At 44.4% G+C, this 23,265-nt stretch overlaps 1 protein-coding gene across 1 annotated transcript in view; it reads right to left on the bottom strand.

The window, feature by feature from the left end:
• The window catches only part of ZNF638 (zinc finger protein 638), a 383,308-nt gene that overhangs the window by 345,429 nt on the left and 14,614 nt on the right, over nt 1–23,265 (bottom strand). The window contains exons 2-3 of the mRNA XM_069205880.1: nt 21,052–22,735; nt 9,410–9,471 (exon numbers count right to left, since the gene is read on the bottom strand). Coding sequence (XP_069061981.1) covers nt 9,410–9,471; nt 21,052–22,735 — 1,746 coding nt within the window. The remainder of the gene's footprint in view (nt 1–9,409; nt 9,472–21,051; nt 22,736–23,265) is intronic.

The following is a 23,265-nucleotide window of genomic DNA, read 5'->3' as shown; positions in this document are numbered from 1 at the left end:
AAAACAAGGAGGAGTCACTGGCCAGTCAGGACAGCCCCTAAGGTGTCCTGAGCTGAGGTGACTCTAACTTTTAGAAATCCTCCATCTTGCAGATGGAGGATTCCCCCAATAGGGTTAGGATTGTGACCCCCTCCCCTTGGGAGGAGGCACAAAGAGGGTGTACCCACCCTCAGGGCTAGTAGCCATTGGCTACTAACCCCCCAGACCTAAACACGCCCTTAAATTTAGTATTTAAGGGCTACCCTGAACCCTAGAAAATTAGATTCCTGCAACAAGAAGAAGGACTGCCCAGCTGAAAACCCCTGCAGCGGAAGACCAGAAGACGACAACTGCCTTGGCTCCAGAAACTCACCGGCCTGTCTCCTGCCTTCCAAAGATCCTGCTCCGGCGACGCCTTCCGAAGGGACCAGCGACCTCGACATCCTCTGAGGACTGCCCCTGCTTCGAAAAGACAAGAAACTCCCGAGGACAGCGGACCTGCTCCAAGAAAAGCTGCAACTTTGTTTCCAGCAACTTTAAAGAACCCTGCAAGCTCCCCGCAAGAAGCGTGAGACTTGCAACACTGCACCCGGCGACCCCGACTCGGCTGGTGGCGATCCAACACCTCAGGAGGGACCCCAGGACTACTCTGATACTGTGAGTACCAAAACCTGTCCCCCCTGAGTCCCCACAGCGCCGCCTGCAGAGGGAATCCCGAGGCTTCCCCTGACCGCGACTCTTTGAACCTAAAGTCCCGACGCCTGGGAGAGACCCTGCACCCGCAGCCCCCAGGACCTGAAGGACCGGACTTTCACTGGAGAAGCGACCCCCAGGAGTCCCTCTCCCTTGCCCAAGTGGAGGTTTCCCCGAGGAACCCCCCCCTTGCCTGCCTGCAGCGCTGAAGAGATCCCGAGATCTCTCATAGACTAACATTGCGAACCCGACGCTTGTTTCTACACTGCACCCGGCCGCCCCCGCGCCGCTGAGGGTGAAATTTCTGTGTGGACTTGTGTCCCCCCCGGTACCCTACAAAACCCCCCTGGTCTGCCCTCCGAAGACGCGGGTACTTACCTGCAAGCAGACCGGAACCGGGGCACCCCCTTCTCTCCATTCTAGCCTATGTGTTTTGGGCACCACTTTGAACTCTGCACCTGACCGGCCCTGAGCTGCTGGTGTGGTGACTTTGGGGTTGCTCTGAACCCCCAACGGTGGGCTACCTTGGACCAAGAACTGAACCCTGTAAGTGTCTTACTTACCTGGTAAAACTAACAAATACTTACCTCCCCTAGGAACTGTGAAAATTGCACTAAGTGTCCACTTTTAAAACAGCTATTTGTGAATAACTTGAAAAGTATACATGCAATTTTGATGATTTGAAGTTCCTAAAGTACTTACCTGCAATACCTTTCGAATGAGATATTACATGTAGAATTTGAACCTGTGGTTCTTAAAATAAACTAAGAAAAGATATTTTTCTATATAAAAACCTATTGGCTGGATTTGTCTCTGAGTGTGTGTACCTCATTTATTGTCTATGTGTATGTACAACAAATGCTTAACACTACTCCTTGGATAAGCCTACTGCTCGACCACACTACCACAAAATAGAGCATTAGTATTATCTATTTTTACCACTATTTTACCTCTAAGGGGAACCCTTGGACTCTGTGCATGCTATTCCTTACTTTGAAATAGCACATACAGAGCCAACTTCCTACACCTCCCCTAAAAAGGTGTCTTCCGAAATGTGCCTCTGCTCTGCGGGGAGTAGAGTGCGCCCATGGCTTTGGCTGTATCGGTGTCCTTTTTTAGTTTTTCAATGGCAGTGTCTACCTCCGGCCCAAACAATTGCTGTTCATTAAACAGCATATTGAGCACAGCCTGTTGGATTTCGGTTTAGAACCCAGAAGTGCGCAGCCAAGCGCGCCTCCGTATTGTGACTGCAGTGTTTATTGTCCTTGCAGCTGTATCGGCTGCATCCATGGAAGACCGTATCTGATTGTTCGAGATACTTTGTCCCTCTTCCACCACTTGTTGCGCTCTTTTTTGGAACTCCTTGGGAAGGTGTTCGATGAGATTTTGCATTTCATCCCAATGAGCCCCGTCGTATCTTGCCAAGAGTGCTTGCGAGTTGGCGATACGCCACTGATTTGCTGCAACTCTTTTTCCCGCTGCATCAAATTTGCGGCTCTCCTTGTCTGGAGGTGGTGCGTCGCCTGATGTATGAGAGTTGGCTCTTTTACGAGCTGCCCCCACAACTACTGAGTCCGGTGTTAGTTGTGTTGTAATAAATATTGGGTCTGTGGGAGGTGCCTTATATTTTTTCTCCACCCTTGGAGTTATGGCTCTGCCTTTAACTGGCTCCTGAAATATTTGTTTTGAGTGCCTTAGCATTCCTGGGAGCATGGGAAGGCTTTGATACTGGCTATGGGTGGAGGACAGGGTGTTAAAGAGAAAGTCATCCTCAATATGTTCCGAATGTAGTGAGACATTGTGGAATTCGGCTGCCCTTGCGACCACCTGTGCATATGATGTACTGTCCTCAGGTGGTGACGGTTTAGTTGGATATGAGTCTGGACTATTGTCAGACACTGGGGCGTCGTAGAGGTCCCATGCATCGGGATCATCCTGGCTCATTGTGGTATGAGCTGGTGAGTGCATTAGTGGTGGAGTTTGCGCCGGTGATGCATGTGTTGATTGTGGTGGAGAAGGTGGTGGTGTTACTTTCTTTACCACCTTTGCTTGTGGTTGCTTGTCCCCTTGTTGGAAAACAAGTTTCCTTGTCATCTTGATTGGGGGTAGAGTGGTTATCTTCCCTGTGTCTTCCTGGATGTGAAGCCTCCTTTGAGTGTAGTCAATTTCTACAGTTTTAAGCTCTTCACCAAATCTATGCAATTGGGTGTTTAGTCCTTGTTCCTCTGTATAGGAACTAATTTTCGGTTCCGAGGCTTTTTTCGGTACCAAAACCGTTTCGGTAGGCTTTTTAGGCTCCGAAGAAGATTTTTGATTTCGGCATGGTATCTCGGTGCCGAACATCTTCGGTGCCGCTGTCTCTGTGCCGAATTGTCTCAGAGCCGGTGTCTCGGCTCAGAGGTTGCTGTGTGGCAGTATCACGACCGGAGTCGGATGACTTCAACACCAGCATGCCCTTTTTCGGTGCCTTGGCTCGGTCACCTAGTTTTTGGGTTAAGCCATGGCCTGTTGGCAGTGGCGTCCCCTGGGCTTTTGTGGACTTTTCGTGAGTCCTAATTTTCGACGTCTTACTCACGGTTGTTATGTCTTCGGCGTCGGATTCCCCCAAATCCGACTCGTGGATGGAGAACGCTTCCTCTTCGTCCTCGAACCGATGTTGTCCTGTCGGCGTGGACGCCATTTGCAATCTTCTGGCTCTTCGGTCTCTGAGCGTCTTCCTCGACCGAAACGCTCGACAGGCTTCACACGTATCCTCCTTGTGCTCCGGGGACAGGCACAAGTTACAGACCAGATGCTGATCCGTATACGGATATTTGTTATGGCATTTAGGACAGAAGCGGAACGGGGTCTGTTCCATCAGTCTTGAAGTCGCACGCGGTCGGGCCGACCAGGCCCCGACGGGGGATCGAAATTACCCCGAAGGGCCACCGGAGCTCTTCAAGATTCGGTGTCGATTTGTTCTAACCCGATACCGAACGAAACAATACCGACGTTTTTTTCCGAGATTCTAACTAACTTTCCGACCCGAAACACGGAGCGAAAAGGAACACGTCCGAACGCGATGGCAGAAAAAAAACAATCTAAGATGGAGTCGACGCCCATGCGCAATGGAACCGAAAGGGGAGGAGTCCCTCGGTCTTGTGACTCGAAAAGACTTCTTCGAAGAAAAACAACTTGTAACACTCCGAGCCCAACACCAGACGGCGGACTGTGCACAGCATGTGTATCTGCAGCTACACATGCCATCGAACAGATAGTTACTGAAAGTAATTGATCAACTATTGTTCGGACTGATACTTCTACCTGCAGATTCCCAAGCAATACTAGAAAGGCGGTAAGTCTGAAAGGAAGTCTAAGGAAATCCTGTAGTGCTGAGCAGGCAAAATGCCCATCCCTACACACTTCAGAGTCCAAACAGCGGTGAAGGTGTGGCCACGTTGCTTCTGTACATTTGTCCACTACTGGCATTCCTCTCGCTGGGGCTTCAGTAGCAGATTTTTATCTAGTAGAATATGCTAGGGTTCCCTAGGACAGATCCTTTCTTTCTACAGCAAATCGTTATGCACAAGAGAGCTCAATGAGAGGATTCTTCCTTATTGTTTGGATAACCGATAAAGAGCTGAACTTCTGATATCTTTACTGCCATCCATGTAGATGACCACACATCTAGGGTCCAACTTTGACAGTCTCCAATTCCTTCATTGGGGTGGGGAGCGGAGAAGAGGAATAAAAGGTTGAAAGGCCGATTAAGGTGGAACTGAAACACTGCAGTAATTTTTTCAGGAAGAAATATGTAAAGGGTGGACAACTGCCAGAGGCCTGCAGGTGACAAATATGAAGGGCCAGGGTAAGAAGGATAAGTGGTAACAATAGCAAAGCTCAAATAGAGGTCCAATCACATTACAACTAAGAACGTTAAAGCTACAGCCAACTCCTATTCAGGAATTTTAATTAAACAAATAACAAAAAGTAAATAGATTTTAGTCCCTTGAAAAAGCAAATGGCCCTGGTGACCTGAATAATGATGGTCAATCTGTCTGGCACAAAAAGGTTGACAAGTTTGCAATGTGTCCTTGGACACTGCCAAGAACATGCCCTGGTTGGGCTAAGGACAAGGCAAACTGCAGGATATTGGCCACACTAGCCTTCAGAGGGTCAATACTTCATACTGGAACTCAAAGAAACAAGTTTACGCCACCTACCTGAAAGGACTGATTTACTTGATGGCAGACAAGCGGTTAAGATCATGTCAACCACTTCTGATTGGACACAGAAAGCACTAAAACTGCCCCATTATCTCCAGGCATGAAAGTGGAGAGCTTGGAGATTGGAGTTCAGAGTCTGCCCTTGCCACTGGAGAATACATTCACTCGTAGTTGAAGCAGACCATAGAGAGGTGCAGAAGATCGTTGTATCACATCTTTCCTGGCCAATCTGGTGTGATGAAGGTAAATTGGGCTTGGTGTTGGAAAGCTTTACAGGAATCTAGACTACAGGAGCAAACGTAGTGTAGCGGAAAGAACAAGGCACTTACCTTCGGTAATGCCTTATCTGGTAGAGACTAACCACAAACTCTCACCATATGAACAGATACCAAAGCAGTGCCCCCCCACAGCAGAAAATCCTACGGGATTTTGCACCACTTAGCACTTTTTTTTTTTTCTTTGCTCCAGACACTTATGATCCATAGAGCGCTGTTGGCTGAGGATGTCAGGAAAGATGTCCCACCATGGCTAGTTGGTTTACAACCATCTAAAGCACCTGCTGGCAAACATATGTACTACACACCCGCCCCCCCCCCCCCAACCCATATGCCAGGTCACCTAAGACAGAGTGCATTAAGGCACATGTAAGGGCATATATGCAGGAACAGATATACACCTGCTATATCCCGGTCGTTTCTGAGTCATAATAAGGGAACAGGGAAGCCATTTTACATGCATATGGCAGGCACTGGTCATTACAAGTTCCCCAACTATATGATGGCTTCTCTGAATCCTGAGATGTTTTGTATTAAACATCTCAGAATAATAAATCTGTCACTGGAATCAGTGAGTTTATTAATAAATGCACAAAGAGGGCACCTTAGAGGTCTGAAAACCCACCAGCTACTGTGTGGACTAAGAGGTCCTGACCAGTTCAGCCACCACAGACTCGTTTCCAACAGCTCACCCACAAAATAGAGCATTAGTCCTATCTACATTTGCCTCTGCAAACCAACTGGGGATCCACTGAACTCTGCAAGCTTTAGTGCACCATACAGCAAGCCAATTAATTACACTGTTTAAGGACCAACTGACCACGAAGAGGAGGAAGGCCTTGAGCACTAGTCAAATAGTCTGTAGCAGACTGATAAGCAATCTCCAGATTGCTCAGATGCACACACCCCATCCAAAAGGGAAGGTGTCCGTCACTGTCGCCACTACTGGCAGGGCACACCAGTATCTCTTGTGAGGAGTTATTTTGTTTTGTAACAGGCCAAATCTGCAGCAGTGACCGTGGAGATATGGAGTCTTAAATCTCATTGGTGCTGAAACCACAGCCTACAGAGGTACTGAGTGCCTACAAGTCAGTTTACACAAGTGACCAAGAGAATGCATGAGGCCAGACTGAACAGGTGTAAAACAGTCAGGACTGGAATAGGAGCATGTGGTTGAAACATGCCAATCATGTTCCAAATGTCCTGAATCTTCTGTGGAGGAGGGAATGCTCAGAGTACGGTAGCATCTAGTACTGTTCCTATGAAACAGACAAGCAGAGAGGCTCCAGATAAAACCTGGAGACATTGAAGAGCCCAAGTAGAACAGGCATACTGTCCTCCAAGTGGTGCAAAACCATCTGGTGTAAACCGGCTGGTTCATCTAAGGAAACACTGATTCCTTCTGAAATAAGCTGCTATCACCATAGTGCAGGCTTGCGGAGCCAAAGTAAGGCCAATTGCAAAGGCTTCTAACTAGTAGAGAACTTCACTACGAATTGTAGATACTTCCTATAAACTGGCAGGATAAGGGTGTGACAATAGGCATCCCTCATGCCGAGAAATACCATCAAGCCTTCTGCATCTAGCACCAGAAGACGTGGAGCTAGAGAGATTCTTCTACTTGCATGAGAAGAAATTCAAGAGCTGAAGATCTAAGATCAGAGGAAGGCTGCCATCATTTTTGGGGATTAAGTATTGAGAGTAGGATCCCTGTCCTTTTTCCTGCTCTGACCTTGACTCCACTGCTCCTTTCTACAGCAGGGCTGCCATTTACTGCTGCAGATTACGTAGATGTTCTTCTGCTTCAAGAGAGACATGAATGCATTCTAGGGGAGTTGCTGAGGAAAAGGTAGTGTGGAACCCTCTCCACTATTTGTAAGATCTATAGGTCTGGTGTAAAAGCCTTCTGATCCTGTAGATAAGAGGTTACCTATCCTCCCACTGTCTGTACTTTATAGCCAAACTACTGTGGCTCCCTGGTGGTGCCAGGGAGGAGAACTTAAGTGGTTTTGCACAATCTTTTCTCTGCCTCCTTCCTGGTGTAGGGGAGGGGTGTGGGTTGCTGTGCTTGTAGGCCAATGAGAACTGGTTTTATTGATTGAAAATGGACTTTAACGCCTCTCAAAGCTTGGAGACCTAAATAGCCTGCAGTAGCTCAACCCTCCATAAACCTTTTCCAAAGCAGCCATTAAGGTATTTTAGATGTCTCTCAAAAATCCAGAGGAACTGAACCAACATCTCCTTAAAGAGGAGGAGGAGGAGATACATGTAGCAATGGAAACAGTCATGCCCAGTTTTGGTTGTGTGACAGGCTGCATCCTGTTTGTTGCGATCTACCTCAGCAAAGCATGTCTGAGGTAGTCTGATAGGCTAGGAACAACCATAGCTGATGTATACCACACAGCATACATGCAACAGTCAAAACAACATGCTGCATTTATGGCTCTTAGACCTAGGTTCCCCGAGGAAAACACTGTCTAAACTTGAATTTTTGGGATTTTCTATCAGGGGGTGAGGAAGGCACCCGAGTTAAGCCGATTAGTTCCTTAGGACTTGAATTAGTAAGCTCTCAGAGGAGGAGTGAAGGTAAAGAAAGACTAGCTCCCTGGGAGCAAGTCTATAGCTTCTTATTAGAGTTCTATTCACCTCCGAAGTAAAGGAAGCATGTGTCTAGGGTTTTGATTGACAGGCCTCACAATCTTTTGTGATCAGGAGAAAGACCGATTACAAACCAGGTATTGGCCTGCGTACGGAAACTTTGCGTGGCACCGAGGGCAGAATCGAAATGGAGTCCGATCCATCAGGCTTCCACGCAACAGGCCAGAGACGGGCACACGTGCCCAGAAGGGCGAAATCTAGATTCCAACAGTACTATCGGTTCGAGGCTAGATGGAAACGCAAAACAATACAGACGATTAAAGGAGTTTTCTAAAGTTTCAGATTTGAAATCACAAAGTGAGAGGAAACCCGTCCGAACCAGACAGCGGAAAGAAAACAATGGAGTCGATGCCCATGCGCAGTATGACCGAGAGGAGTAGTCACTCGATCCTGTGACTCCGAAAAGACTTCTAGTGTAGCAACGACTTCTGTGGCCGTCTTTATCCCTAGGCATAAATACATTTGGCTTCTCATTTATTTATTACATTCAGATTAATAACTAAACCAAGATCACACCTCAAGTCTTGTCTCAAGCTGGGACGCCAAAGGCAATCACAGTTTGGCTCTATAATGGACATTTGTACATCACGTTTTCAACAGGGTATTAACCTTGACTTTTTTAAGTGACATTACTTGCACAAAACTACTTCCCCTGCATGAGTGAAGAGAGCAGCTCATACACTAGTTAAAAGTAGTAAAAAAAGAAAGAAAAAAAAAAAAAAAACACACAACTAACGTTGAGGTGCCATAAAGGTTGATTTATGGTTCCAGTACGGTCACCATGATTATCTTCCAGGTCGAGAAGAAGCTAGGCCCGCTGGAGAGCTATGGCAAAAGCTTCTGGATCCAGTCTGCGCCTAGGATATTCAAATGTGAGGAATCTACAGTGAGTAAGTATCCATTAGTGGAGCAAGTAGGCACACCTCTTCTCCAACAATGAGACCATCTTCTGGCCATTCCTTGTATTAGCGTAGCCCGAACTAGAACCGTAAGTAGAATAAAATCAGGTCGAACAAGTCTCCCAAGATTTGAGGAAAAACTGTTATTCTATAGAAAACTCTTAAGAAATGCAAGAAAAGATGGACGTAGTTTGAATTAAATCACTCTTTTTTACTTCAGTAGAAGCGATAAGTAAGTCATCTTCTAAGAAGGCCATCTGCCATTGTTGATGGGGTTGAGTCCTGCCAAAGTTTCGAATTTCAAACCAGATGGTGACAGTGTAGGAGGTACTATGCCGTGTGCATGAGTTGCACAAAATAACAAAAAAAAAATAATAGCTTACATTTAAAGAAGAAACGTTGTTATCCAGGAATGCAAGGCACCACACAGCTCTCAATGAAATAGCATTAACTGAGCAATATATAACCACTGACACAAAATACTCAAAACATAATAGCTGTACTTAGTGATGAGGGCCAAAGCAGCCCCACATAAGTTTTGTTGTATTCCTATACAAATGGAGACTGCCAAGCAGTTCACACTACCCACAGTAAAGGCCTGTAACTGAAAAGTCAATCTTTCCAACCACCACATTTTGACCTTTATATCGTACTAAAGTAAAACATTGATACCAACATACATACAATAAGTAATACTCACTTGCTGCGTATTTGACGACAGCTCTCAATGTGAGTAGTGGTATTCTGGTGTTGAATCCAATCCTGATGAAAGTAAACAGTCACATACTTCCTGTTAATGTCGTGCCACTGTTTACTAGTAAAATGTCTAAGGGTGCATTATGGTAAGATAAAAACAATTTAAAGTAACATTTAAAAAACTACTTACAAATCATAGAAATAGTCAGTTATCGTTGCAATTGTGTTTTTGCCACATACATTACTATCAAGTTAAATTGTTAAAATCAACTACTGACTGGAAAATTAAATTCAGACAAATATTCTTATTATTGTAAGGATTTACTGACACCTTATCTGATAATTAAGGAACAAGTGCAATGTTTGCAGGAACCAATAACCTAGAATCAAACTTATTTTAGTTCTTGAAATAGAAGGTAAAGACTCCCAGGTATAAACTGTTTTAGTGCATGATGCAGTGGTACTAAGCGTAGAAGTGAAATAAAAAATTATAAATTTAAAAAAAAAAAAAAAGCCAAAAGGATTTCATGCATGAAAATACAGGTAATATGTATTCAGCATGCACTTTTGAATAGTCCAGTTCAGGTCCTATAAGGTTTTTAGAAAAGTGATGTTTGAAGTCATGCTTTAAAAGCTTGATTGGCACAGCCAATTTGATATGCACCAGGAAAGCATGCCACATTATTCCCACATTTATGGGGAAAGACTGGGGGTAGCAGTATTTCAAAATCTGGGAGTGTCCAGAAAGTTGTTCAGGTGGATCACCTTGTAGGCAAGACATGCATTTTTACACATTGACCAAGGTTCCAAAAAAAGTCAGCCACTACTTTAATAATAGGTGAGACATGTCAACACAACTGGAGACCCTTGGAGGATTGGTCTGAAATGATTTCCAAGTTTTAAGCAAGAAACTCAGCAGAATCTTGCCACAGTTCAGGTGAGATGATTAAGGCCTGGATGCCTAAGTCAAGTCTTTATCTGGAAGAAAGGACTTGAGCTTTCCCAGATTACATTGTAAACATCCCCACAGTCTCAACCATAGTCTCAAATTGGAATACTTTGCCTTGTCTGCAGCTTATGGACATTGAGGTATTCAATTAGAAATGCCTAAAGTTATTTATCCAGTCCTTGTAGGTGAATGACTTTTGCTGAGGGGAGCAGAAATGCTGTCTTATGGATTCAACCTTAGTTTTTCATATTAGTTTCATAGTTCCTTTAGGCCATTTTAACATTTAATTTTAGTATACAGATGGGCATCATCCGTATACTAGAGAAAGGAGAAGCCCATTTTGTTAGGACATCACTTTGTGACTGCAAGTAAACATTGAAAAGGAAGCGTGAAGGAAATCCTTATGGTATTTCAAAGGGAGAAAGTTTCCTATTCTGATGGGCTGTGACCAATCTATAAGATATCTATAAGATAGGACAGAAACAAGTTTGACAAGTCTAAGGCTAAAGTTAAATCACGAGTAATCCTTCAAAAACACCAAAACAAAATCCTTTATTGGCGAGACCCCGATCACTAAGGTTTTACGCTTCAATTATTTAGGCATCCTATTTGAAGCAAATTTGTCACAAGGCAGCATGACTGATCAAAGAATACAAATACAGAAAATGTGAGTAGTGTGCAAATCTATTTTTAGATTTGTTAATAAAAAAACAGGGCATAAGCCAATTAAGGACATGGTTCCATAAATCTAAATGAGTGGTAACATGGAGCTGGCTTGTGGGGTCACGAAATGCCAATGAGAAAGAAGGTTTTTGAAAACAAGTGCCTTTGCTGATTACTGACTATCCCCATATCGAATCCAATTGTTATTTTCCCCAGTGAATTGGGTCTGAACTATTTTACTCTGGGTTAAAATTTAGTGTACCCCTCAAGCAGGTTTTTTCGAGAGACATTCTGATTGATTGCCCAAAACTGGACAATAGGTACTCTATCCCCGGCTGTCATAGGTCAGGAAAAGGATATGAGCCTAACCAATCTTTTTGAATATACAGATAGTATTGGGCCCCTAACCAAGGCCATAGCTGAAGAAAAATTTCTAACTATGAATGGAGGGATTAGAATCACAAGATTAGGCCACCTAACTTCAGTTAGTAACTATTTGCCAATTTCCACAACTCCTGGGATAGAGCTGTATCTAATCTGGGTGGAAAAGCCAGAACACAGGTTTTTACCTCATGAGGCTCAGGCTATACCGAATTCATTTTTTTGGTTGCTTTTCATAATCCTGGTTTGAATCTGTCCATGTATTAACTCCTCATCCCAATCAACAGTTAATTTTATGCTTTCTTGCACTTTACATAGCAACCTGAGAAAACTCATTACCTCTTTCAAAGCATAAGCACTTTACATCGCATCAAGAGGGGTTGATTTTTAAAATGTTTAAATACCCCTACAATGTAGGTTTTTAATTATACTGTGTCTGCAATAAAATTAAGAGGTATGCTACATAAGAATATTTGAGTTCTGATGAGACGTTAACAGCATTCAAATGAAACTTAGTCTCCATGGGTGTTCATAAAGCAATTTTATATAATTTGTTAAATGTATACATTTTTGTGGTGCTTTTGAACACTGCTAGTTGCTGTGTAACATTTTCTTAATAAGATTCTGAAAAATCATATGATATATGTTTTTTTAAATTGGTTTCTTCATAGTCACTTATGATCGAATAATGGCTTTAGAACGAACAACCAGGAGGCATTCATCGAAAGAAATGAATCTAATCCACATCAGTAACAATGGTCTCTTTCCAATACGGTTTCAGATCTGGTCACAGCACTTAAACAACCATTCTCAAGATTATACTTTTCCTATTGGTTGGTGATATTTTTCCAGCTACTGGAAAGAGAGGGAAGGACAATGAGGCCTCTGTTTAGAGCTTCTCGATCATGACAACCTTTGGAGCCATTTGGGCATTCCTAAGTAAAATGGGATAAGTGTGGCAAAAGAGAAATCTCATTTAGAATGTTACCTTTTCCTCTCCAACATAGTATTAATGGGATGAAGGCACTACAGTTGTAAGAAATATTGCCCATGAATTTTTAATTTTCTTTGGCAGACAGGATTATGCGTTGAGCTATGTCCTCCCTGTTAGCCATCATTCGGATTGAGAAGTGAGAGAAGGAGCTGCTGCATTTAGAGCCCGCATGAGGAGGTGGGTTAAGCACTGGTGATTATTTCTGATTGCTTTGGAGAAGTTCTATGGTGCAATGAGCTGCTCGCATAGGTTATGATTCCAGGATGGAGGATTACAGTATAGAAGGATTTCCTGGCAATCTTGGGTTTGGAGAGGTGGGCATATGTGTGGATCTTCAAATACTTTCAGATGGGTTGTCCACATTGCAGAGGTTTTCCTATATCGTTTAGGTTTAGAGGTGACATGAATCCGTGTTTACAATGCTGGGGAGCTCTTCATACAGCTCTAATAGCTTGGAGAAGTCAACTCACTCTACTGGGAATGCTAGATTCAAAACATTGAACGAAAAGTAACAGTACATACGTACTGTTAAACTAAAAACTTGAATATCTATTAAGCTGAAAACCATACCTTTAATACAAGTTCATCATTGATTACTAAATATAGAAATATTGTAATCTCTGTACATGTGCAATAATCCTCAGCTACATAGAAAGACAAACATTAGCTTTACTTGTGCACAGCTTGTTCTTGTCAAATGAAAAAAATACAATCACTACTACAGCTTAAATCATTAAATTCCTACCTATAAAGAGAAAATATTTCAAGTACACTGTTCTTGTATACATATAAAGGGAAAAAAAAAAAAGAAACTTTTCTCTTGCTTCAGCGAACATGCTGACCATTATCTGCAGCACAGAGTTCCTCATTTTTGATTAGTTAAGGATATAAAAAGATACTTTCATTCAAATAAAACTCTAAAAAGGGAGGGTGGGCAGTTAGGAATTTAAAGATATCCATGATGGAGAATTGATGTTACATACATGTAAATCTGAACTCTCCAAAATGAAATCTTCATTAGTATCCATAACCATTAGATTGTAACCTTGTTTCTGTCCAAATTGAACGGGAGACCTAGGCAAAAGTGAAGCACTACTAGACAGACCAGAGCGGCTGAAACACATGCTGCATATGGTGAAAACTGAGCTACTTGTATGCAACTTTGTAGGCAAGATTAGCACACAGGGGTTAAACCCTTCTACAGAGTGTTTACAAAATTAAACCCTTTAGAATGGCGAAGATGCAATGAAAAAAAGACAGTTAACCCTATAATCCACAGGCTCAGGTGCTCAAGAATCTGAGAGCTGTTTCTACTGCTCTACCAACCTGCTTATCTAACTGTTTTATGCACTTGCAATCATAGGAAGCATTAATGTCGGTCAGGTGCACCTGGCTGAACAAAATATGGAAACACTCAAAGGACCATACCCTGAAGAAAGATATTTGCAAGAAGGCAAAAGAAAGGTAGATATAATGGTACCATTGTTGTATAGCTGTTTTGGCCATGTTTTGACATGTTATTTTAGCAAACAAGGCCTGCTGTGATGCACTTTGGCCCAGTTACATTTTATTCAGCATCCCTTTGTTTTTCTAGCATTAGCCACATCTATGGTGTTTTTATTTTCTTTATCTAGTTGTTCCTTCGCTGGATCTCCGGCATTTGCAGAAACATACATATCCTTACGTGGGTACCCTTTCTTAGAACACCAGTTGTTGGATTATAAAACCCCTTCTCTGTCCCATACACGTTAGAGGGAGATTCTAGCCAGATGACCACTACTGCATGCTGATTGCTTAGCTACAGCTGCTTGCTTAGACAGCCGAATCCCTGCATATGGGCGTTGATGTCTTCCCAGGGGGTGATACCTGAAGGGCCGATTAGGGCTTTTCATGCTGTGCTCTAACATAGGTTAGGTAGGAAATGCATATTTATTATCCATAATGACAGTATGGTGGGACTGTGCGTCTCACTCTCCTGGTCAAAATTGTGTTTGTGTGTTTTATCATCCTACTCATTGCAATACATGCCATTTTATTTAAGATGCAGTTACTTCAATAAACCTTATTGAACTATACTCTGCTTCAGTTTGTCTTTGCCTGTGTGAGACTAATGTAACATGGAAAGGGATGAGATCTGATCGACCACGATTGGCCCGAGTCCTCGGTCATGCGCCCGGCTGCCATAATTAATCCCTGCTCTCGGGTGGAGATAAGGCACTGCTAGTTGGCCCAGAAACCGGGACTGGGTCGACAGTGTCACATGGTGTGCAATTGAACTCCGGATCTACACTTCAGGTCAATCTGCCGCCCAAATCCAGTAGTCTCATTAGGATAATGATAACCTATGCGACACCATGAAAGAGAAGTATGGACTTAAGCCTTAAAAACATTTTAGCTCATACGAATGCAACTCCTGTCACCCAAATAAGTTGCACAGAGAATGAAAGTCAGCAGACCTACTGCGGAAGATCAAAAATGCCTGGTTTGGTCAAAATGAGCCATTCGGGATAGGCACAATAAAATTAAACTACATACATATATAATGAGTGGAAAGCAAAACACTGGCTGATATTTCAGTCTACTGACGTTGAGAAAAAGTATTAAAAAAAAGCCAATTCCAACTGGAATAACTGATCAAGATTAACCAAATTTCATCATTAAACATAAGAGGTCATAGTTAAGAGATGAGTCTCTTCCCCAAACGTCTGGGGGTACATGAATAAAAAAAGTGCCTGCAGAGAGTCTCTTGATTCACTTCAATTAAACAGACTTGTTTTGGGGGCCAAGATATACGAAAACTTGACTTTAAGCCATTAAGCAACCTGGAGAGAAAACTAGTTGAATCAAATATTAGTCAGAGAAAGGACACTACCCTCTGGGATGTTTTAAGTATATTAGGTGTTCTAAACCATGCAGGCACACCTCAAGTAACCGAGAAATGTTAACCAGTTACCAATTCTTTCTCCCGAGCTCGAGATGTGGAGAACCCGAAGGTGCAGATACATAAAGGAACAGTGGATACATCTTCAGGTTGGGTTCTCATTGGTGAAGTTGCTGAAACCTTCACATATGGGAAATGGATACCTAGTTGACAGTGCAAGCACCATCACTCAAAGACCAGAAGATCAGTCTCTCATGATGAGTTTCTGATCTGCTCATCAGAAGCAGATAACGTAGATCCCAAAATAAAGGCAGTAACTATAGCGCTGATGTACAAGAAGACAGCCACTGCCCACCAGTGAGACTCCTCCTCCTAGACCCTGAACCATCTAGCTAAGGGGCATGATGGCAGTGTAACTGGTGCGGGCTAACCAGTTGCCCTGGTGCTGCCTCCGAAACCTTTGCCCCTTTCTGAACAATTGGCCCAAGGCACACAGCCTAAACATACTGGAACTGGAAGGGGTGGGTGCTCAGGGTGAAAACATCCGGCTAGCAAACACTCAAATAAAATACATTGAATTGAGGTGGCTAATCCTATCCTGTGCAATGACGGGGCTGCAGGCCCAGTTCAGGGGAAAACAGGGGAAAACTGACAATTTCACCAAGCCTGGGGCAGGCAAGGATGGCACGGATAATACTTCTCTGTCCGAGCCCACAGATACGATTACAAGCAATACAGGATTTCCGCTCGTCTTTTGAATGCAAGATAGGGGAGATGAGTGTGTACCTTCCCCTGTTCCCCCAAGAACTCAGCAACTCAGTGGAGAGCATGAAGGAGGCTGAGGGCCGGCCTTCCAATGTCAAAGATGGCACCATGTTGCTCCAGGCGGAATTAATTATGCTTTGGCAGAGGGTGGACCTGAGTTCAGGGAGGAGGATGCAGAGGGCAGGTCCCAAGGGGCATGTTTTTATTTCTAGGGCGACATCTGCTTTATTGAGGGGTTGGGTCTGGGGGGGGGGGGGGGGGGGGGGGCAGTGGCTCCCTGTTGCAGCATCACAGGAGTTTAAATGGAGAGTTCCGATGTTTATTTCACAGGTGCACAAGCTCCACTGTAGGAGGCTTTGTGGACCCCCATGGGTCCCCGGACTACAGGCTAGGAACCACTAGTATGCTGGATCGAGTGGCATGGACGCTGGGAAGTGCATATGCACTGCCACATTTGCTGGGAGCGACCATTGAGGTGGTGGTAGGTCACCTAGCAGCAGCCATCCCCAGGTTCACTTTACTGAGGAGTGAATGAGACTTTAATGCTCTGATGGATCTTGCGGTGGATCCAACGTCCATGTTGGCAGCCCACTGAGCTACCAGGCTTAAGTGTTGCCCTAGGTTTGGTAGACATTCGGCATCTAACACCACACAGAATGGCAATACACTCACCACTATTCCCTATATGGCACCTCTTCGCAACTTGATCATAATTTCCACCCGTCCTCCGATGTGGGGCCGCCATTCAGTTTCACATACTCCTCCGGAGTCTGACCACTCCACAGTGCCACTGGTGGTGGGCAGGGGCACCCAGGATGATAGGGGGCTGAGACAACTGAATACATGATGGCTGCAGGACGAGATCTCATAGAAGAGATTAGAGATACCATAACAGACTATTTCCAATTCAATAAGGTGGACTCCCCAGTGTCATTATGGGAGGCGTTCAAGAATGTCCTTAGGGGCTGGGCTTTCTCTGCTGTTGGGGTCGTGCGCATCACCTGGAGGGTGAGATTAGGGACCTGAAAGGCGAGACAGGACTATTGAATCCCTCAAATCCCAGATGGTATTCTGGGAAACACTCCCATTGTCAGTAACAGGTTGAGTGGCACTTCATAAGATGGTTGCACTGCCTCATTTCCTAAATATTTTTTTAACCTCTCTCTACACACAACAGCTTCCTTCTTTTGCCGTTTTGAACGTACCATTCGAGAGTTCATCTGGAGTACCTCGTGTTGTAGAGTAGCCCTCTCCAAACTTTCCGGACCAACAGATCAAGGAGGTCCGGTGCTCCCTAATCTGGAGCACTATTACCTAGTCTTCAGTCACCTGTCCGATACGGCCACGATGTCCCCTGCTAGGCATCACTCAAACGTCCTACCGTATGCCAAATCCCCCATGCCCCAGCCTTTACTATTGCAGGTAGCAAATCGTTGCTTACGTAGTTGTTTATATCTCACTAAAGTGACTGCTCCTTATGCTTCAGCCATTTCTCTATTGGGGACACCACTGGGCACCTGCGCCTCTACACTGTCTGATGTGCTACCTTGGCGTGCTGCAGGGATCCACATCCTGGGTGATCTTTCATAACAGCACACTCCTTCAGCATGAAACTCTAATGGAAGATACTGTTCTACCCCCGGGGAGGATTCCTTCTTTATCAATCCCTTATTGGTGCGCTGAGACAGTCGAGGAGAGACCTAGCTCAGGAGCCTGCCATGCACCTTACTCTGCAATACCTGCATGTGTTCGGTAGAGTTAGACACTTGGTGTATTGATTGGCGGAGTCGCTAAGACATCTCACCTTACCACTCGCACATCCGAGGTCATTGGGAGGGAGACAGAGGATGCCACATACAGACAAGGAATAAACTGCCCTGCTAGAAGCCCCTGTACAAGTACTGTGTAACTCAAGGTTTAGGCTGATACAACTATACATTACTCACAGATTGATTTTATTTCACACTGGTTGATTTTATCTTACACCTGCTAAAAAACAATCGGCATTTCAACCGTACTGAAGCGGAGTGCCTGCATTTTTTTCCCTTGTTAAAGGAATACTTCCTACATGTTATGGACATGTCCACGCTTGCACCACTATTAGAGCGCAGGGACATGACATCTCACCCACTGCGTGAATCAGACCCCTATATACTGGGACTCTTCTGAAGAGACAAAAAGCATAGAGCCACAACCCGATTTTTAGACCTGGGACTTCTATTAGCCAAGAGAAGTATCACATGTAACTTGCCATCACCTGACACCATTCTATGAAGCCTGGCTACAATCTGTCGATCTGGGCGAAAGCAGAGTACTGCCCTCTACCGGGAAGATAATCTCAGACTCCACAAATACCCAATAGCCCCCAACTAGGACACAATACTGGCAGACCTACGCACGCATACCCAGACCCGACACGTTCATGCATCTACATACACTGGCACCAATACACCCAAAAAAACAAAAAAAAAAAAAAAACCCTCGCTGATATCGCTCATCTCCTCCTGGAATGTATAACACCAACACTGCGGTCCAACTGCATGCAGTTGGAACTTTGACTCCCATTTGGTTCCACCAGTCCCAGCTCAACTAATCATTCCAGCATTTCTGCCATAGAGGCTTGAAACACATCTGTTGTAGCGCATTGTCGCCATTTCCAGATAGATAACTATGCATGTATGTATGTATACACACTCATTGACCTCCTATGCATCCTATCTAACCAGAATCCTGTGTAATTGTGACCGATAAGTGAGTTTTTAACCATTAGGATGCATGTGATGTATACTATTATGCTACACTGGACAGGACTTTGTTGTATTTACTGAATGATACCACATGCTCGAATATATATATACATACACACACACATACATATACATACATATACACACACAAATTGTGTTTAAATGTTAAAAACGCAATAAAACAGATTTCTTTTTTTTTAAATGGAGGGGCGAGGAGGGAGCTCTGCATAAGCCAAAAGAGCAACGGAAGCTGGCACAGACATGCCTGGAGCTCCGCAATAAATTAGACGTCGTAAAAAGGAGTTGGCTTCCCTACCTAGGAAGGGTCTACTAGGTGGGTGATCAGGCAGGCAAGCCGATTTACTGGTTGGCGACCGACAACTAAACCCACTACCATCATCTATGAGCTTAGATCCGCAGGAGATGTCATTACGGGAGCGGTAAGTCTGGCACAATTGTATCTCCTACTTAGAGTAACCCCCAGTCCAGGAGCTAGAACAGCCCATTATTCACAACATTCCTGTTAGGAAGCTGTCGACCTCAGAATCTAGAGCTCCTAATGAACAACTCACCATCAAAGAGATTCATATTGGCCACGCCTTCGGGTAAAGCCCCAGGCCCCAAAAGAGTTCTCGTTTCAAATGTACAAACGGTTTACTCCAATACTGATACCCAATCTGCTGACACTCGTTTGCTGCAGCTCCTTAACCCAACCACATTAATGGGACCTCAACGTACTCCCCTTGAAGGCCCGAACAAGACGTAATATGTCCCAGTGGTCCAGGTTGCTGCTTACCTATAGCAAGCCAGGGAACACTTTTCAGGATGGTGGCTCTCCAGCCAGCCCACCCCCCCCCCCCCAACCCCAGAACTCCCCCCCCCCCCCCCCAATCCCATCAGCGGGTAGCATTCAGCACTCCAACATATGCGGTGCCATGGCGCGCAGACAGAAGCTATTCCCCTAAGTCATATGACATAGTTGGCCAAGACCGCAAAACTTGATGGATTCTGGCTGTGGGACCTCAATGCCGGGCGACGTCTGGAGAGGCGGCTATATGCACTTTCAGGGCCTGGCGGACTTCTGCCTTCACCCCCTCCCAGTTCTACTGCTACCTGCAGTTAGGGCATGCCTTGGAGCACTATAAAAGACATGCTAAGCGCACTCCCCGAATATAACTCGCTGAAATGCACACTAGTGACTGACACCCTAAGCAGGGGTGGAATATCCCAGCTCTATAAATCCTTTGTCACAAACGCACTGACCCCTTGGAAACACTGAGGGCCAGGTGTGAGGAGGATGTAGGGACCTTCGATGACGACTGAGTGGAGGAGATTTTGGCTCCATAGGGCATTAGCAATATCAATGAAATTACAACTAGTCCAATTCAAATACTTTCATAGCATCTACAGCACCCCAGAAGACCTCTGGTGCATGGCCCAGGACCCCACCTTTCAGCACTGTGGGTCCGTCCTTGGTAACTTTGACCACATTATGAGGACATGCCCAGGTGGGGCAGGAATATTGAACATGGATTACTGGTCACATGGGTCGGTGCTGGGCATAACTCTGAAACTTGATCTCAGAAGTCAGACTGCTGTTATGCTCCAATGTTACGGTGAAGTGTGCCTGCACCTCAGCCGCTGGCCTATGTATCTTTGATGCAGCCAACATTTTCAGTAACTTACTTGCGTTTTTCACTGTTTTCTACTTTGGCCCATGTGGCTCAAGTGAATGTTTGTGTTGCCAACCAATAAAAGGAGTCAATTAAATTCTGCTTACTAAATACCTCCCTACCGCACCAATTTGGTGCAACACAACATTTTAATGCTCCATTATGCACCTCGGTAAAGCCTGTTCTGGTAGTGGTAAGCATTTGAGCGCTTTAACTTACTGAAAGAAAAATCAGACACCTTCACATAAAAATGTCCCTATACTGCAAGAAATAAAAGTATGTAAATAATTAAAGACAGCATTAACAATTTCACAATTGTGAGGCTGCCTCATCTGCCTCAACAGCAGTGACTCAAAAGTATTGTCTAAGAATGGTTAAGCACACACATTTAAGCTGGAATATATAGAAGAATTAGCTAAAACCCATCAAATTCCCTTGAGTAAAGGAGAAACATTCACGTCACAAATGAACAATTTCTGCCCCACTAATAAATATTAGTCCAATGCAGTCCCAACCACCAACTGAAAATGCAAAGGACACTTAGTAGTTTGGGGGATATCAAGAGAATATATGGCTTCTTTAAAAGAACTCACCTTTATATGTTTACATTCAATGTTACACAGAGAACACATATGAGGAAATATTCTTGGAGATGCAGCATAGTAATCATTCATCATTGAAGGAGTTGGAAGTAGTTTGGTCTTTGCTGGATCAGGCTGTGGTGACCTTGAGGACCAATTCCCTTTCCCATAGCTTGCAGGCCCAGCAGGAGGTGGCATAGTAGGTGGTCGCATAGATCCATCTGTATGCGAAGGAAAATTCATTGGACTCCCTCCTGGCTGCAGATCAGGATGGTTTCCCAGTGGATAACTAGTTGGAGGGCCTCCAACGGAAAAATTAGGAGGTTGGTTTGCCATCTGGAAACTGGGCATATTGGACATCTGCTGCGTTCCCATCTGTAAATCTGATGTATGATCAGGTGTTGACTGATTTTTATCCCTGAGCAACTTTCTGTTAAGAACCTCAATTGGTAACCCTGGTGGCGTACCAGAAAATGAATTCTGGCCACTAGAAGCGCCCATTTTGTTTGTGGGAGTAATAGGGAATATCTGCTTATTTATATCTTCTTTTTGGAAGCCCACATGACCCATTGATTTTTCAGTACGAAACCTTTCTTCAGTATTATCTGAGCGATGGGAATCCATGCCTTGTGTGTACATGCCCCGGTAATCTTTCCTTCGCTGGTCATCTATTGGGTCGTTGAATAGACGTGTCTGCACTGGTTCATCATTGAATCCGAGCTTGCTCGAATGACCATAATCAAACACTTTGCTTTGCACAGACTCGCCTACCCCTCTACTTTGTGCCGATACACTGGGCCCCTGCCTGTTCATCTTGCGCAATCTTATTTCTCTCAAAATTACTGGCATGTTCTCGGGGGTCAACTGGTCATCTGGGTAACGACTGAGCTCCTCTAGATCTTCATTCGATAACCCAAAGCTTGCTAGAATACTTGTAGCACTCTCAGTATTATACCGGCTTTGGAGAGTTCTTCTTTCCTCTATGACTTGTGAGGACGGCATTGGGTTCATCCCCATGACTGCAGAGGAATTTCCCGAAGATCCAACGTCAACAGCCCATTTATTTGGAATACTTTTTGTTTCCATTGTCAGTTGATGTACAGCTTCCCGCAAACTCATTTTGTCACCTGACAGCCTTGAATCCCCTTGTTGGTCACCGTGAGGAATCATCGGAGGACCTGGAGGATGAAGATTGGGTTGTCCCATATTGTGGAGAGGACCTGCAAACCTTGGCAGATATCCTGGAGGAGTCTGACCAACCATGCCACGACTATCCATTCTTTGAGACATTCCTTGTAGGTTCATTCCTCCTGAAGGATTTCCCATAAAAGGACTAGAGTTGATCAGCGACTGATTCATAGCAAACTGATTCACGCTGGGCTGGTTCATGCCGAACCCCTTCATTTTTGCAGGTAGGTTCAAGCCACACTGGTTCGATTCTTTTAGTCCTTGACCAGGAAACACTCCTGTAGAACTGAACACGGGAGGAGCAGTTTCAACTTTCAGTGCAGCCTGATCAAGAAAAGTATAGGATGGTGATGATTTGTTGGAGGTGAGCAAAGTCAATTGATGAAGCGCAAATGGAGTCTTAATCAGAGCGAGCTGTAAAGGAGGCAGGCCCAATAGAAGTGGACTTGCAATGCCAAAGTTCAAGGAATTCACAAGTGGTGCACACTTTTCCAAGAATACCACAAAGCTGAAAGTGAAAACACAAACATAAGATCAATATTTATATGTAACTTGCCATGCAGCGTTTCACAGCCAGTCAGCAACACATTTTGAAGACTCATGAAATGTTATTGTCAAAAAGTTTATTAAAAGATCGCAAAGTACATCATCCATGTGCAGACGAAGGAGATTCAATAACAAAGAATATGCTTTCTGATACCGTTCCATGATCACTGCTGAGCAGGCTGCAAAACTAGCCTTCCCGACTAGTAATCAAAAGGTTTACTTACAAACAGAAAATGTAGATTAGCAAAACCGAGCAGCTCAGTCTGTACAAGTATGGCTCCAATACCTCAAAGATCGAGCAACACGGATAGCTGCTCAAAATAATCCACAATTTGGAAAGCAGCTATCACTGCACACTTGTGTTGGACGTGATGCTGGACTATAAATTGCGATTTCCAAGTGCAATGAAACACTACTAGAAAAATAAACTTAACAGTGAGAGGGTGACTACTCAAGGCAACAGGGGACATTAATGTTTCACCATAAGATTAC

Source organism: Pleurodeles waltl, chromosome 1_2 (assembly GCF_031143425.1).
Source record: "Pleurodeles waltl isolate 20211129_DDA chromosome 1_2, aPleWal1.hap1.20221129, whole genome shotgun sequence".
NCBI lineage: Eukaryota > Metazoa > Chordata > Amphibia > Caudata > Salamandridae > Pleurodeles > Pleurodeles waltl.
The sequence above is the reverse complement of the archived record's forward strand: the minus strand, read 5'-3'. Positions and strand labels throughout refer to the sequence as shown.